Source organism: Chaetomium globosum, genomic scaffold, assembly GCF_000143365.1.
Source record: "Chaetomium globosum CBS 148.51 scaffold_8 genomic scaffold, whole genome shotgun sequence".
In the NCBI taxonomy this organism is placed as follows: domain Eukaryota; kingdom Fungi; phylum Ascomycota; class Sordariomycetes; order Sordariales; family Chaetomiaceae; genus Chaetomium; species Chaetomium globosum.
The window spans coordinates 502321-516260 of NT_165983.1; the positions used below are offsets into that span (position 1 = coordinate 502321).

Below are 13940 nucleotides of genomic sequence, written 5' to 3' on the forward strand. Positions count from 1 at the left end.
CCCCCCCCCCCGATGACGCAAACCCCTTTTGTTTGTTTGTTTGTTTGCATGGGAATCTGACTGCCAAAAACGTGCTGAAGTTTGCCTGGAGGAACGCCAGGTTCCTTAGGTGCCTGGAGGAACGTGCGAGGAACGAGTACTTCCGAAAGGTTCCCTTTGCCTGGAGGAACGTGCGAGGAACGAGGACTTCCGAAAAGGTTCCTTTTGCCTGGAGGAACGTGCGAGGAACGAGTACTTCCGAAAGGTTCCTTTTCCGAGAAAAACCATGCTCCAAGCACGGACCAATTCCGCCCCATAAAAACCCCATAAAACGCCCCATCAAAAAAAGCCGTGCCATTTCTCCCTGTAAACTGTGAAGATTTACTGTCATTATCCTAACGATTGTGGAAGCAGCCATGTTGCTTTGCCCGGAGGAACTTGCCTCTGACGATGAGCGTCTCGAAGTTGGGCTTGGCAGTGGTGGTGCACGGACGGTCTGTTGGGGTTTGTCGGCTGTGGGGCTGGCCCCGCTTTATAAGGGCCAATGAGATGGCGTACCCCCGGCCAGGTTCGCCGACGACCACGAAAAGATGCAGATTGCAGGGCAACACGGCAACAAGTTGAGAAGGAAAATAAAAATATTAATTGAAGCAGCTTATTCCGCTGGAAAAGAGCTCCAAAACAGAGCAACGTTGGAGAGCTGTGCTACGATCTGAGCTCGGAAACCCCAGGGTCTCGCCAGAGCGCCGCGTCCTCTACGTCATCGGTTTCAGTACCCTGGCCAGATTCAGGCATGGCAGCCCATTCTTGAAACCACGACTCGTGCCTGTGGTCTTGCTCGAACCGCCGTCTGGTCTCCTCACCCCGTCGTTCCAGCTTGAGGATGGCCTCCCTCATGTCTTTGTCGAGCACATTCTTGGGCTCAATAAAGTCGCCACGCCCCGGTTTCCGAAACAGATGCAGCCCGTCCCAGCTCTGCGCCCTCGACAGCTGCACGTACAAGCTCATGAAGCTGGGTCGAGTCACCGTACCGCTGGAGTGGACGCCTTTGAGGTTGACGAGGACGTTGGAGAACTGCTTGCCCTGGCTCTTCTGATCTGTCATGGCGAAGGCCGGGGTGCAAAGAGGCCCCGTTCGGTGGGTGACCCACCTGAAACCTGGCTTGCCCCTCCATCTGCCTTCCTTGCCCCGCATTTGGCTCGGGATGGCGACCGTCTTGCTCTTGATTAAAATGGTGCCATTGGGGAGCCCGGGGATGGCGAGGCCCGCGCTGTCGTCTGACTCGAGGAGGACGGCCACCGGCGGTCCAAGATGAAGAGTCACATCGCTGGCGAGGGCGATGGTGCCGGCGGCGAGGTCGGGAAAGATGTCGACGGCCTTGAAAGGCGCCCCGTTGACGACCTTTAGCCCGACAAACTGGTTCCGAGTCACCACTACCGGCATCCCTTGGGCGTAGAAGAACAGGCCGGGGGTCGGCAGCTGCGAGTCGTCTCCGTAGCGGAGCACGTGGCATAGGTCCCCCGCACTCAATCGCTTCCCCGACTCAGTATCGTGCTTGGCCGCAAAGACTGAGATGTGCTTACCGTGGGCACGAGCCCACTGGACGACGGCCGCCATGTTCAGGTCCCACCGGTCTTGGTTCAGAGGCGTGATGGCTCTCAGGCCGTCTACGAAGGAGGACTCGCACGACGGTGTATAGACGCGTTGGCTCAGCCGCTGGAAGTCCAGCTCGGTCTGCTCCCCACTGCGCAGGCGCCGGAGGAAGCCCCGCAGCCTTGCACAGCCGGCCGCGCGGACCTGTTCGCGGAGGATGACGACGTTCGCGAACTGGAGGAACAGCTTATGCGCTGCTAAGTGCTTTGCCGAGCTGTCCGGTCTCTGTCCACCGGGGTCCCTAGGCGTTGGCAAGAGGAGGCTGGTCTGCAGGACGGGGTCGAACTGGAAGAAGTCACCAAAGAACATGACCATTGGGATCCCGCCGAACGGTCGATGGTGGTCGTCTCTGTACTGCTTCAGGCGGCTGTCCACCGCCGCGAGCGTGAGACCGCCCACCTGGCTGATCTCGTCGATAACCAGCATGATCATGTTTTTCCACCGCAGCTTCTCTTCTTCTGAGACGTTCTTTGCTGTCGCTGCCCTGCCCTCAAACGCAATGTTCGCCGCCGAGTGCAGCGTCACTCCGCCGATAAGCGCGGCCGCGTTACCGCTGGCGCCCGTCAGGAGCAGCGTGTGGAGACCGTCCTTCAGCCGGAACATGTCCTTGATGGCGTGTATGACGCGAGACTTGCCGGTGCCGCCCTCGCCGCCGATGTATTGGAAATGCTGCCGACCCCCTTCTTCCTGCAGCCGTGTGCCGCGCTCGTCAAGAAACGCCGCCGGTAGCAAGACTGCCATCGACTGGAGCTTATTCAGGGTCCAGTGCCTTGTGAGGCCCAAGGCCACATCGACGTATGTTGCATAACGTCCGAGCTCGAGCCGCATCTGTCCGCCCGGACCGACCCCTTCTGGAGATCTTTCGCATCCGTGAACGGGCAACCGTGGGCTCCCGTGTGGCTCGCCGACATGCGCAGAAGACGGATTCGTTTGCCTGCCCTGGATCTTCGCCGTCACGTTGCTGTCCTCTTTCTTCTGGACCTTCAATACCGCGTCGATCTCCTCGCGGCTGGGCAGTCCCATGCCGCGGAACGGCGAGTCTTGGAGGTCCTGTAGCATGGTATAGAAATGGCGACCACGCTGGGCAGCATTGTTGTCGTCCTGGCTTGGGTCAACTGCCCTCGCCTCTTGGTCCAAGCGCCTCAGCGCCGAAGTCGCTGTCATATCTTTGATCTCGCTGCCTCGAACCGCTGAAAGGACATTCAAGAAGGCTTCGTAGTGGGCCTGTGGATCGATGTCCCCACCATCCAGTCCGACGCCGTCATCGTCCCCCTCCCGGTCCTCAAAGCCAAACCCGTCGACGACGTCTTCGTTTTCCTGTTCTAGCCCTTGCATCTTTCGGTCAGCACGGGCATCGTCCGCCGAGACGCGTAGCAGAGCGATATTCTGGACGTGTGAGCGGATTCGGGCGCCCAGCTGCCCTCGAGCGATCGCCAAAGTCCTGGTATATCGTCCGCTGGCTCAGCCTGAAACCTTTCCCATGGAACGAAGAGGGCGAGGTGCAGGACTGCGTTTCTGTATGTGACTTGTAAGCCCTTTTCTTTTACGCCAAGAGGACCCTGCTACCTACCTCCTTACAAATTTCTCGTCCTGCTCCTCGAACTCGTCTGTGAGGCGGCCATGAAAAACGGGTACTGCTGTCTCGTTGGGAGTTCGGAGGCATTGAATCCATCCTTTGCAAACTGTTTCCGATGGTGGAAAAGGAACCGACGTCGGGTCTCGCCGGTGACAATGCTCCTTTTTCAGGACCACAAAGGACACGTAGTCATAGAAACAGAGGTGCTCGAGGATCGGCCCGCGGTGCTTGTACGCTTCCAAATAAGAGAGCTTGAAGCCGCTTTCTCCGAAGTAGACATTGTTTGGGTACGGCTCTTCACCAAGGTTCGCCAATGCTTCTCGCAGACCCGGCCACTGTCTAGCACAGGCCCAGTACAAGGAATTCAGATGTATCCAGCTCCAGGCAGTGACGTTCGTGAAGTCGGTCTCGAAGCTGAGCAGATAGCCAAGCACCTCGGGATGTGAGAGCTCTCTGCTCGTGTGGATTCGATTTGCGACTCGCAGGAGGAACGATTTGGTGGCTTCTCTCATCGCCGACGGCGCAGCCGAGCCGTCTAGCTCCCCTTGCTGCTGCAAAACCAACTCCAGCAGCTCCGCTGCATGAGCGATTCGCATCCACATGCGGAGCGTGGAGCTTCGAGGCGTAGTTGCCAATGTAGTGGACGAGCGACAGCCCCTTTTTCCGCGTAAGGATTGGTGATATGTCAATATTATGCCGAAGACCCACGGCCATGCTCTGGTTGTACTGATTGACCATCTGATGATCCCGTTTCACCTCGAGCAGGCCGTCTTCCGTAAAGCTAGTCTCCGGCACGAGTTTCCACGGAGCCCGGAACCGACATAGCTGCGCTTTGCATTTCTCCGGACCCGACTTGAGAACTTCCTTGAACGAGTATTTCACACACGTAGCGGTATGGCGATGGACTTGGCAGCGAGACGCGACGAAGTTGGCTTCACGCTCAAACTCCCCCGATAGCCACTCTGCGTCGTGCATCAGCTCTGGCTCTACCACGGTGGTCTTCTTGCCACTCTCCGTTGCCTCTTGCGCCAGGGCCTCGTCCAGGGTCGCGGTGAATACGTCATCCACGAAGCTCTTCACCTTGGACCGGTATACCGCTTCGTCGGGGTTGGCCATATCGCGGACGAGATTCGCCAGATCCAGGTTCCCGTCCAGCCACAGCAGGCCGTGCAGGTGGAGAGCCCCGCGGTCGTTGGTCTCTATGGTGGCGTAATAGTGACTCACGTTCCCATAGATGGATGGCCGTCCGACGCGAACGTAGTGCTCGAAAAATAGGGAGATCTCACGAAAGAAGAAAAGAGTCGAGCTCAGAGGATCGTGCACCGAGAGGGTCGTCATCTGCAGCGTCGTGGACAGTGCGCTGAGAAAGGCTCTGGCAGCCTCGCCATCCCGTCCCCTGTACGCCGCGAGCTTCAGCCTTACCGGATTGTTAATGTCGTTTGGGTTGAGCGTAAACCAGATAGCCGAGAGTCCGAACGCCACGATCATGGACCAGATCTTCTTCCGCATCGACAGGCGGCTCTCGTTTGATAATGGATGTCGGCTACCGTAGAGAGAGAGCTCCTTCATAAGTGCAAGAACGTCTCCGTCCGTCGTCTTTCCCGTCTCGGACATCTCCTTCTGCGCCTCCCTCAACCGCTCGGGCGTTAGCCTTTGATGGATTCCCTCAATGCGTCGGAAAGCCGACCGCTTCAAGCGTCCCTGGCCGATTCGTCGATTTCGAGACTTTACAAGGATGTTGAAGATGAGAAACCCAAACATGGGGTGCTGGCCAAAATGCCCACCGTGTCTCTGCAGGACAACCTTGGCCCACGATTCTAGCGTCATATCTCGCAGTAGCGGATTTGCTGAGCCTCCCTCTTCGTTACGATCCGCCACCCGTGGTCCGCCACGCCCATATGGAAAGCAACAAGGGAATGTCTTGGGAAAATAGTCGGGAGAGAAGGCGTCGGCAAACTCACTACCGCGCGATATCCGGATGAACGGCCGTTCCGAGGAGCCATAGACCTGCATAGACGGTGCGTCGCCGGCCCTAGCCTCATAGCGGTCGTCAGACTCACGCTCTGCTTCTAGCGCCAGACTGATAAATTCTAGCTTGTCTTGCTCTTCGAAGGCGGCCTGGTCGTCGATCGGAAACATGGCCGAAGACCGTAACTCAAACACCGGCTCCTCCGTTTCTTCAGCCGTCGCCTCCTCCAAACTGGCGGTGGATGCGCTAGGCGTGGGCTCGGCCGGAGCAGGACTTTCCTTGCATCTATCTGCTAATTCCGTCATAATGTCCTCAACCGTCGATAGCTTGACCGGGAGATCCTGTCCTCGATCAGTCGGCGGCACGATCTGTGCTGTCCGGATGGCTTCCTCTGCAGTCTCTTGCTCTCTCACCATTCGTTGGTACGCCAAAGACGGCACCTGGCTACCATTCTCAAAAGACCAACTGTGCATCTCCTCCTCATTGATTACAATGTCCGCGTAAAGAGGGTTATTTGCCCGCAGCCAATGCAGCGCTGTAAGGAGGGCGCCGGGTCGGACACTCAGCAGTTTGCTCACGTCCACAGGCCTCGGCCGCTCTAAGCCGGTCCAGATCACATGCACCTGGTCCAACGACGAGACAAGTGGATGCGGCAATATAGTCGCAGCCAAAGACTCTACATCGTTGGGGAAGACCGAGATATGGCCCACAACGTGCTTCCGATATGTGGGACCGGTCTTCTGTCCGCGCTGCACGTTAAACTTGGTGATGAACCCGTAGGCCGTATTCAGCGAAATCAGCTTCTCCTCCAAAGGAGTGAGATCTCGGAGTTCCTTTGGGTATCGGTGCTCACATCCGATATCCATCGTACTACCCATGCAGACGCCCGGAACCCGGTGTCGATCGAAGGCAGCGCGACAGGTGAAGCAGATCGGCACAACATTGTCGCCATCTCGCTCGGGAAAGCATCTTTTGCACCCCAGGAGATTCGTCATTGCTGGTTGAATCTCCGCGGGAACCGCTGTTTTCCAGTGGACATGGTCAAGATCTCTTGGCTTTTTTTTTATATAGCAAACTGAGCACGTTGCTATCTCCATGGTGGTCTCGTCGTGGAACGCTTTTAGGAAGGCTTGGACCGTGTCGACTTTACGTTCTCTCGGAATAGGGTTGCACCAGTCACGGCGAACTGAGGCCGCTTGTTTTTTTTGGAAGGATCTCTCCCTCTCCTGGACCAGTCGATCTAGTGCTTCCCTTTGCTGCGCAGTCATCTCCACGGACGACCGGTCAAGCCGTCGCCGTCTCCTGATTATTTGCTGTTAGTCAGACAGACCTGAAGTTTAGGAAAATACTATTACGTACTCCGGAGATGACGAATTGGCTTCCTGCCTCGCCCTTCGAGCTCGTTGACGGCCCCGGCTCGTATGCTCTGCTAGCTCTTCTCGACGTCGCGCCACCTCCTCTCGCTTCTTCCGCTCTTTCTCCAGCCATTGTCGTATCTCTTCGGCTCGCGGATGACGTTCTCGTTCCTCTTCCAGTTGTCGTCTCCTCTCCTCTTCCCGCTGATGCCGGCCTTCTTCCTGCCGTAGACACCTCTCTTCGTGCTGGCGGCGACGGTCTTCTTCCTGTTGCCCAATCGCCTCCGTCTGCTGACGGCGGCGCTCCTCCTCTTTCATCCATCTTATCGTCTCTCGCTGCTGCTGTGTAACCTCCCGCTCCTGTCGCCTTTGCTCCTCCAACACCCCCTCTGCTATTTCCTCGCGTTGCCTCATAGCCTCCCGCCCCTGTTGCCTTTGTTCTGCCAACAGTCCCTCTGCTATTTCCTCACGTTGTCTCCTAGCCTCCCGCTCGCGTTGCCTCATGGCCTCCCGCTCCTGTCGCCTTTGTTCTGCCAGTCGCAGTCGCGAGGCTTCCCGTATGGCCCGGCTCTCATCATCTTGTGGTCCTGTCAACGCCCACGGGCGCTGACTGCGGCGCTCTTCTTGCGGCTGGAACGGCGCAAAACAAAGGTCTGTGAAAGTCCGGTGCACCTGGTTTCCGCTCCTCGCCATCTCTGGAACTAATAAAATCCGTTCATGGCCTGGATTTCCCGCGTCTATCCACTCCCGCTGGGACTGTATCTGTAACGGGGTGGGCGGAAAAAGAAGCCCGTTATTCGATTCAGACATGTCAAAGTAGCAACAACAAGCGTGCTGAGAAAGTAATTGTATGGCTCTGGAAATATACATCCGTCATCCAACTCTCAGTTCGCCTCTCTACACACTTCTCAACACCCCCCTTTTTTCTTTTGGAGCCACAGACATAGTTGGAGGCCTAACCACATAACCCCCAAGACGTATGCGACAAGCCGCTCCAAAGAACCCTCTTCACAATGCACATCAATGCGGATCACAGCCTCCAGATTGATTCTCGAAACAGCATCAGTCGCTGTTGTTAGTGTCACATAAGCAAAGACCTACGGATTGTAGCGTCTCCGCCCTCGGAACCAAACCAATCGCGTTTGTGAAGATATTCTCGAAACACACTCCGTCCGTGTCATCACCTCTCGAGCGAGAATCCTTACCAAGTCTGCCGATTCAATACCTGATATTACCTGATATGACGACATGGCTTGCTAGATTGCGTTTCAGAACCCGGCTTAGTGTCGCGGCGTGATATATGGAAGGCAAGGTTAGATCGTTACTAAGAGCAGTAATTGATTTCCCCACAGTGAGTTCAGCATTTATTCTTCAAGGAACAGCACTCAACATTCTCTGTCCCTCCAGCCTTTCTCCTAGAACTCAATTCTTTATTGATAGAAGCTGGAACGCTACTAACGCCGCCATGGCTTCTTCCGTCTCTGCCGTCTACCCGATCCCCCCACGGCCAAACAAACGAGACCAAGGGACAATCGGTTCGGATCTCATCGTCACCTACCACTCCGACTTGGCCCAGTGCGACATTCTCCCATCTGGCTCTCGATACACGAGCGCAGGAAACTTCAAGGCCGGGACCTTCCTACCATTCATCCAACCCGCTTTTATCCAAGAGCTCTACCCGCGCCTCCTGAGTACGGAAGACGAGGAGACATCGGGACTTCCGTTGATACTCTCCATGTTCAACGCCGAAGCAAAAAATAGAAACCCTGGAAGAGGATTGGGAAGGGAAATGGTTCAGTATCGTCGCCCGACTTCTCCCAAACAAACTCACATTCCAAGGCGTAGGATCCAGCGGGTGGGAGACAGACGAACCGCAGTCTGTACAGGTGGCACTGGCACTGCCGCGCGATGATGGCTTGACTCCGTACGCGCTATTATTTCTCACTGAAGCAGAACCTGGCTGCTAACACTTCCAAGTGTCATCCCCCGCCAGCTCGGCGGTCCTGACGAGACAACTCTCTGGCCAACCACTTCGGCACATGTATCCTTTGCCGGCCCTGTCGACCTAGATACCTTCCACATCAAGGACGGAGTCTGGCCAGAGCCACTGATCAAGACTTCAGTGTTCGTCAAACTCGGGTCTTACTTGCAACCAGAGAATGACCGCCCCCCTCGGAAGGGTATACACATATGCCACGTCCTTGTTCTCTTCCCCGTCGACCAGCAACCCTGGAAGTCACTGGCCGGGTGGATGCGGACCGCCGCAAACCCCTTTCCTAAAGGCTCGTGGATCGCATGCAGTGGTCGAGTCCTGGGGGTCCTAGACCGCGACCTAATCCGAGGGCCTCAGCTAGTCGATTCCAGCGTTCGAATCCTGGTGGTTCTTCCCGACAACTGGGAATTCATTCGGCAGAATTCCTTGTCTACCAACAATACACCCACCTCAAAATCATCGAACCTTGTCGACAAGTCACCTACGACACCACGCCCAGCTGGCCCCGGAGGAGTCGCAAGCAGAAACCCATTCTCGTCACCAAGCCGTGCCCCGAAGACCGCAGAACGCAAAACAACCGCACTAGCAGCCGGCCCTAAAGCAGCGGTGGCTTCAATCACCGCCGACCCTGCCCCGACGTTCACAGTTCCATCTTCAGGTATGTATCGCCGCCTTCCAGACCCACGGCTCACCTAACCGTTGATCTAGATGGCGATGACTCGAACGATGGTTCGGACACAGAGGAACTATTGGACGCTCAACTCGTCTCGAGCAGCAGTACCCCGACAAAGAAAAGAAAGGAACCAAGCTCTCCGGAACCGGCCAGAAGCAAGAGATCCACAGCGGGAAGAAAGAAGGCGCGGCTGTATGACTAGCTTTTGAGGTTGACCAAAGAACTGCTTTTGCTTGCTTTCCCAACATTCGTCAACCGTCCTAAAACTGATCGACCAACCATATTCTGATGCCGCTATGGGTTACCTGCGCCGGCCCGTTCCTCCAGGCTTCCTTTGGCGGGCCCGCGCGCAGCGGGCACGGTCACTCCTGTCAAAAATGCCATGGCCTGCTCTGAGCACGAACCAGTTTTTTCTCCATAAAAAAACCCTACAAAACGGTGTCATTTCTAACCTGTACTGTCGACTTCTCACTGTAGAATTTTGGCTTTTTTCTCCTTTTCGACTTCTCTCGATAGCATCTCGAAGTCTGGCGTCATCTGCATTCTGCTTCGTCGAATTGGCATCTCGCAGTTGGTCTTGGCGGTGGATGTGCACGGACCGTTGTTGCTTTGTTCTGGCCAATCAAACCGCCGGAAAAAAGCCGCTTACCCGCACTTTGGCATCAGGGCCCCTGTGACTCGCTGCTTCGCTCGTGCCTTTGCGTGCCTCCGTCGCGCAATCCTCGACAATCACGAACCAAGAAATCAAATTTCTGTCAAAAAGTGGCGAAAATGAGGTGTTCAGGGTCGACACCTATTATGGGTTGACTATTACTACTAGAGCGACGCACCCGCTTCTTCGTCAGCTGCTTCAATCTGCGCTGATTCGGCCATGACGTCCCATTCCTGGAACCACGACTCGTGCCTGTGGTCCTGCTCGAACCGCCGTCTGGTCTCCTCACCCTGTCGTTCCGGCTTGAGGATGGCGTCCCTCATGTCTTTATCAAGCACGTTCTTCGGCTCGATGAAGTCACTGCTTTCCGGCTTCCGAAACAGATGCAGCCCGTCCAGCTCTGCGCCCTCGACAGCTGCACGTACAGACTTATGAAACTGGGCCGAGTCGCTGTGCCGCCGCGGCGTACGCCTTTGAGGTTGACGAGGACGTCTGAGAACTATTTTCCCTGGCTCTTCTGATCCGTCATGGCGAAGGCCGGTGTACAAAGAGGTCCCGTTCTGTGGGTGACCCACCGAAAACCGGGCTTGCCCCTCCATCTGCCTTCCTTGCCCCGCATTTGGCTCGGGATGGCGACCGTCTTGCTCTTGACTAAGATGGTGTCGTTGGGGAGCCCGGGGATGGCGAGGTCCGCGCTATCGTCCGACTGGAGGAGGACGACCACCGGCGGTCCGAGATGGAGAGTCACGTCACTAGTGAGGGCGATGGTGCCAAACGCGAGGTCGGGGAAGATGTCGACGGCCATGAAAGGTGCCCCGTTGACTCGTTGACGACCTTCAGCCCGACAAACTGGTTGCGAGTCACCACGACCGGCATGCCTTGGGCGTAAAAGAAGAGGCCAGGGGTCGGCAGCTGTGAGTCGTCTCCGTGGCGGAGTACGCCTCTGGTCTCTGTCCGCCGCGGTCCCTAGGCATTGGCAAGAGGAGGCTGGTCTGCAGAACGGGATCGAATTGGAAGAAGTCGCCGAAGAACAAGACCATTGGGATCCCGCCAAACGGGCGATACTGGTCTTCCCTGTACTGCCGCAGACGGTTGTCTACCGCCGCGAGCGTGAGTCCGCCAACCTGGCTGATCTCGTCGACGATCAACATGACCATATTTTTCCAACGCAGCTTCTCTTCTTCCGAAACGTTCCTTGCCACCTCGTTCTTGCCCTCGAATCCAATGTTCATCGCCGAGTGCAGCGTCACCCCGCCGATCAGCGCCGCCGCGTTGCCGCTGGCGCCCGTCAAGAGCAGGGTGTGGAGACCATCCTTCAACCGGAACATATCGTGAATTGCATGAATGACGCGAGATTTGCCCGTGCCGCCCTCGCCGCCGACGTACTGGAAGTGCTGCCGGCCCCCTCTTCTTGCAGCCGCGTGCCGCGGTCGTCAAGGAACGCTGCTGGTATTAATACCGCCAGCGACTGGAGCTTGTTTAGGGTCCAGTGCCTCGTAAGCCCAAAGGCGACATCGACGTACGTCGCATAACGGCCCAACTCGAGCTGCATCTGTCCGCCCAGACCGACTTCGTCCGCTGACCCTCCGTCTCTGTGAATGTGCCGCTGTGGGCTCCCATGAGGCCCATCGTTATGTGCAGAAGACAGATTCGCTTGCCTGCCCTGGATAGTTGCCGTCACGCTGCTGTCCTTCGTCTTTCCCGTTGAACAACAACCGTGGAAGTCGTTAGCCGGCTGGATGCGAACAGCTGTCAACCCATTTCCAAGAGGATCCTGGATCGCATGCAGCGGTCGCCTCCTGGGAGTTCTCGATCGAAACCTCATCCAAGGCCCTCAACTCGTCGACACAAGCGTTCGCATCCCTGTAGTTCTTCCAGACGACTGGGAGTCTATTCGACAAAGCAGTTTAACCGCTCACAACACGACACCCATACGACCTAGCACAGTGCCTACAACACCACGCTCAACCGGTCCACGAGGAATCACAAGCTGGAACCCATTCTCCTCACCCGTTGGCGGCCAAAACACGTTGACAAATAAACAGAAAAACCCGGCACGGCCCCGGAAGCATCCGGATCATGAGGCAACCGAGCCATCGGCCATCCTTGACGACCATCAAACTCGACCACAACCAACGCCGAGCCAGTGCTTACAATTTGAAGCCCAGGTATGACTTCCTTCGAGCTGGCTAACTGGGCTAACCACCAACAAGATACCGATCACACCGACGACGGTTCAAACGCAGAGCAGTTGTTGGAAGATCAACTCGCTCCGGTGGACACCACTCCAACAAGAAAGAGAAAGAAGCAAACTTCTCCGGAGCCGATCCGAAGCAAAAGGTCTACAGCGGGAAAAAAAGAGGGCGCGACTGTACGATTAGACGCTAGTCTGACTGGAGAAACCACCTTTCCTTATTTCCCAGCATTCGTCAATAACCATCATGAAATGGGAAAAAAGACAATTACATCGTTGACTCCGCTATGGGGCCTACCTGCAGCCGGCAAGTTCCTCCAGGCTCCTTTGGCGTGCCCGCGCGCAGCGGGCACGGTCACTCCTGTTGGATCTGTCATAGGACCATTGTTAAAGGCAAATAAAAAGATCATGAATCTCAAGTTGTCCTCTGTGGCGCAATTGGCTAGCGCGTCTGACTGTTAATCAGGAGGTTGGAAGTTCGAGCCTTCCCGGAGGAGAATTCGACGTTTTTTTTTCCTGAATTATCCTTGGTGGAATTCATGTCTGTTTTTTCCCTGTAACGTTCGAAATATGGCGAGGAGGAAGAGAGAGAGCTTAAATGGTTGACCAACTTAGGTTGTTTTTTCCAGCTACTTTAGAAGATGAGTCTCACTGAGATAAACGAGTTGATTGTCTATCAACTCCAAAGAGATACATGTAATATCCTGGCTGGATAACCGACCAAGAAGTACTACTCATTATACATAAAATCATTTAATTGACTTTATATCTCTCATCTTACCCTTCTTAGTCTCCAGGTTTGGTATCGTTGATGCCGGCTTTAGAACTCGGGGAAACTCGGGTAAAAGTCATTGATTATCTGGGAACGGTAATACTTAGGGAGTTCGTAACTGTCACTTCAATGTTTCATTATGTTTGGCTCGCTAATGATATATAGGCTAGTCTCCATACTTTTATCTCTTTGAGTCTCAACTCGACGCACCAACAAAACTTTCTGGCAGCTTGACCCCCAGCAGCTTCTCAGCATTCCCATAGGCAATCGCCTTGAGCTGCTCTTCATCCACGAGGCCACTCTTCTCCAGCTCCTTAATCCACTCCAGCCCGGACTCGTTCGACAGGAACGGATAGTCAACGCTGTACAGAATATGGTCCAGCTTGGTGTTGGCCAGGATACACCGCAGCGGATCCAGACTCCAGTTCCCACTCGTCGTGATCCAGATATTCTCCCGATACACCGTCTCAAAATCCCGCTCAAACGTACCCCATCTCCGACTCAGCGCCTGAATCCGCTGCAACATAAACGGCAACATCTCCCCCATATGCCCAATCACAATCTTCAACCCGGGCCGCCGATCAAACAACCCCGACGCAAACAACCGCATCACATGCACCGCCGTCTCACTATGCCACCCAAACCCGCTCGACGCCATACTCACCGCCGCCGCCTCCCCAAACCCGCCCCTATACCTCCCCATCATCCCCCTCACTGGGCCAATTCGGATGCAAATACACCGGCACGCCCAGCTCCTCCACCGCCTCCCACCACACCCTATACTCCCCGCAACCGCATGTCCCTGTCCGGCGAGCCGCTCTGCTGAACAAACGGGCCGCCACCGAATGAGCCGAGTTTTATGGAACATGATTCTTGGTGTATGCATGCTCCCTTCCGCCTTATCGTAGAAAACCAGGTTTTGCCTGGCATCATTACAGGTCCCGACTGCAAACCCTTGCCCATTTACTATTCTTGCCGCTGTTTTGTGCCTCGAGTTACTCGACCGCACGATCTAGAGATAGCCGTTCTGCCTCTTGTTTGCCTTCCTCCGGACGAGCTGGAAAATGGGGATGAATCCGATCATCAGCCCCCACTTCTTCACTCGGAACGCTCATCAACTACAT

General features: G+C 55.8%; 4 protein-coding genes and 1 non-coding gene across 5 annotated transcripts in view; 2 read left to right on the top strand and 3 right to left on the bottom strand.

The window, feature by feature from the left end:
- Nucleotides 1-684: 684 nt before the first annotated feature.
- CHGG_10879 (uncharacterized protein) lies at nt 685-7342 on the bottom strand (the record flags this gene model as incomplete). The annotated part of the gene is made up of 3 exons (XM_001226145.1): nt 685-3073; nt 3555-6146; nt 6537-7342. 3 exons carry the CDS (start codon nt 7340-7342, stop codon nt 685-687), a joined length of 5787 nt encoding a protein of 1928 aa, XP_001226146.1.
- Nucleotides 7343-7997: 655 nt separating this feature from the next.
- On the top strand, nt 7998-9400 carry CHGG_10880 (uncharacterized protein; the record flags this gene model as incomplete). The annotated part of the gene is made up of 4 exons (XM_001226146.1): nt 7998-8223; nt 8372-8456; nt 8510-9183; nt 9234-9400. The coding sequence occupies 4 exons, from the start codon at nt 7998-8000 to the stop codon at nt 9398-9400; spliced, it is 1152 nt and encodes a 383-aa protein (XP_001226147.1).
- A 614-nt stretch (nt 9401-10014) lies between these two features.
- On the bottom strand, nt 10015-11178 carry CHGG_10881 (uncharacterized protein; the record flags this gene model as incomplete). The annotated part of the gene is made up of 4 exons (XM_001226147.1): nt 10015-10221; nt 10276-10321; nt 10426-10842; nt 10931-11178. 4 exons carry the CDS (start codon nt 11176-11178, stop codon nt 10015-10017), a joined length of 918 nt encoding a protein of 305 aa, XP_001226148.1.
- Nucleotides 11179-12467: 1289 nt separating this feature from the next.
- CHGG_11223 lies at nt 12468-12541 on the top strand. Its single transcript has one exon. It is a non-coding gene; the product is annotated as a tRNA-Asn (tRNA).
- A 471-nt stretch (nt 12542-13012) lies between these two features.
- CHGG_10882 (uncharacterized protein) overlaps nt 13013-13940 on the bottom strand; it is a gene marked incomplete at both ends in the record, with an annotated part of 1314 nt that continues 386 nt past the window's right edge. Inside the window, 2 exons of the mRNA XM_001226148.1 lie at nt 13013-13333; nt 13481-13739. Coding sequence (XP_001226149.1) covers nt 13013-13333; nt 13481-13739 — 580 coding nt within the window. The remainder of the gene's footprint in view (nt 13334-13480; nt 13740-13940) is intronic.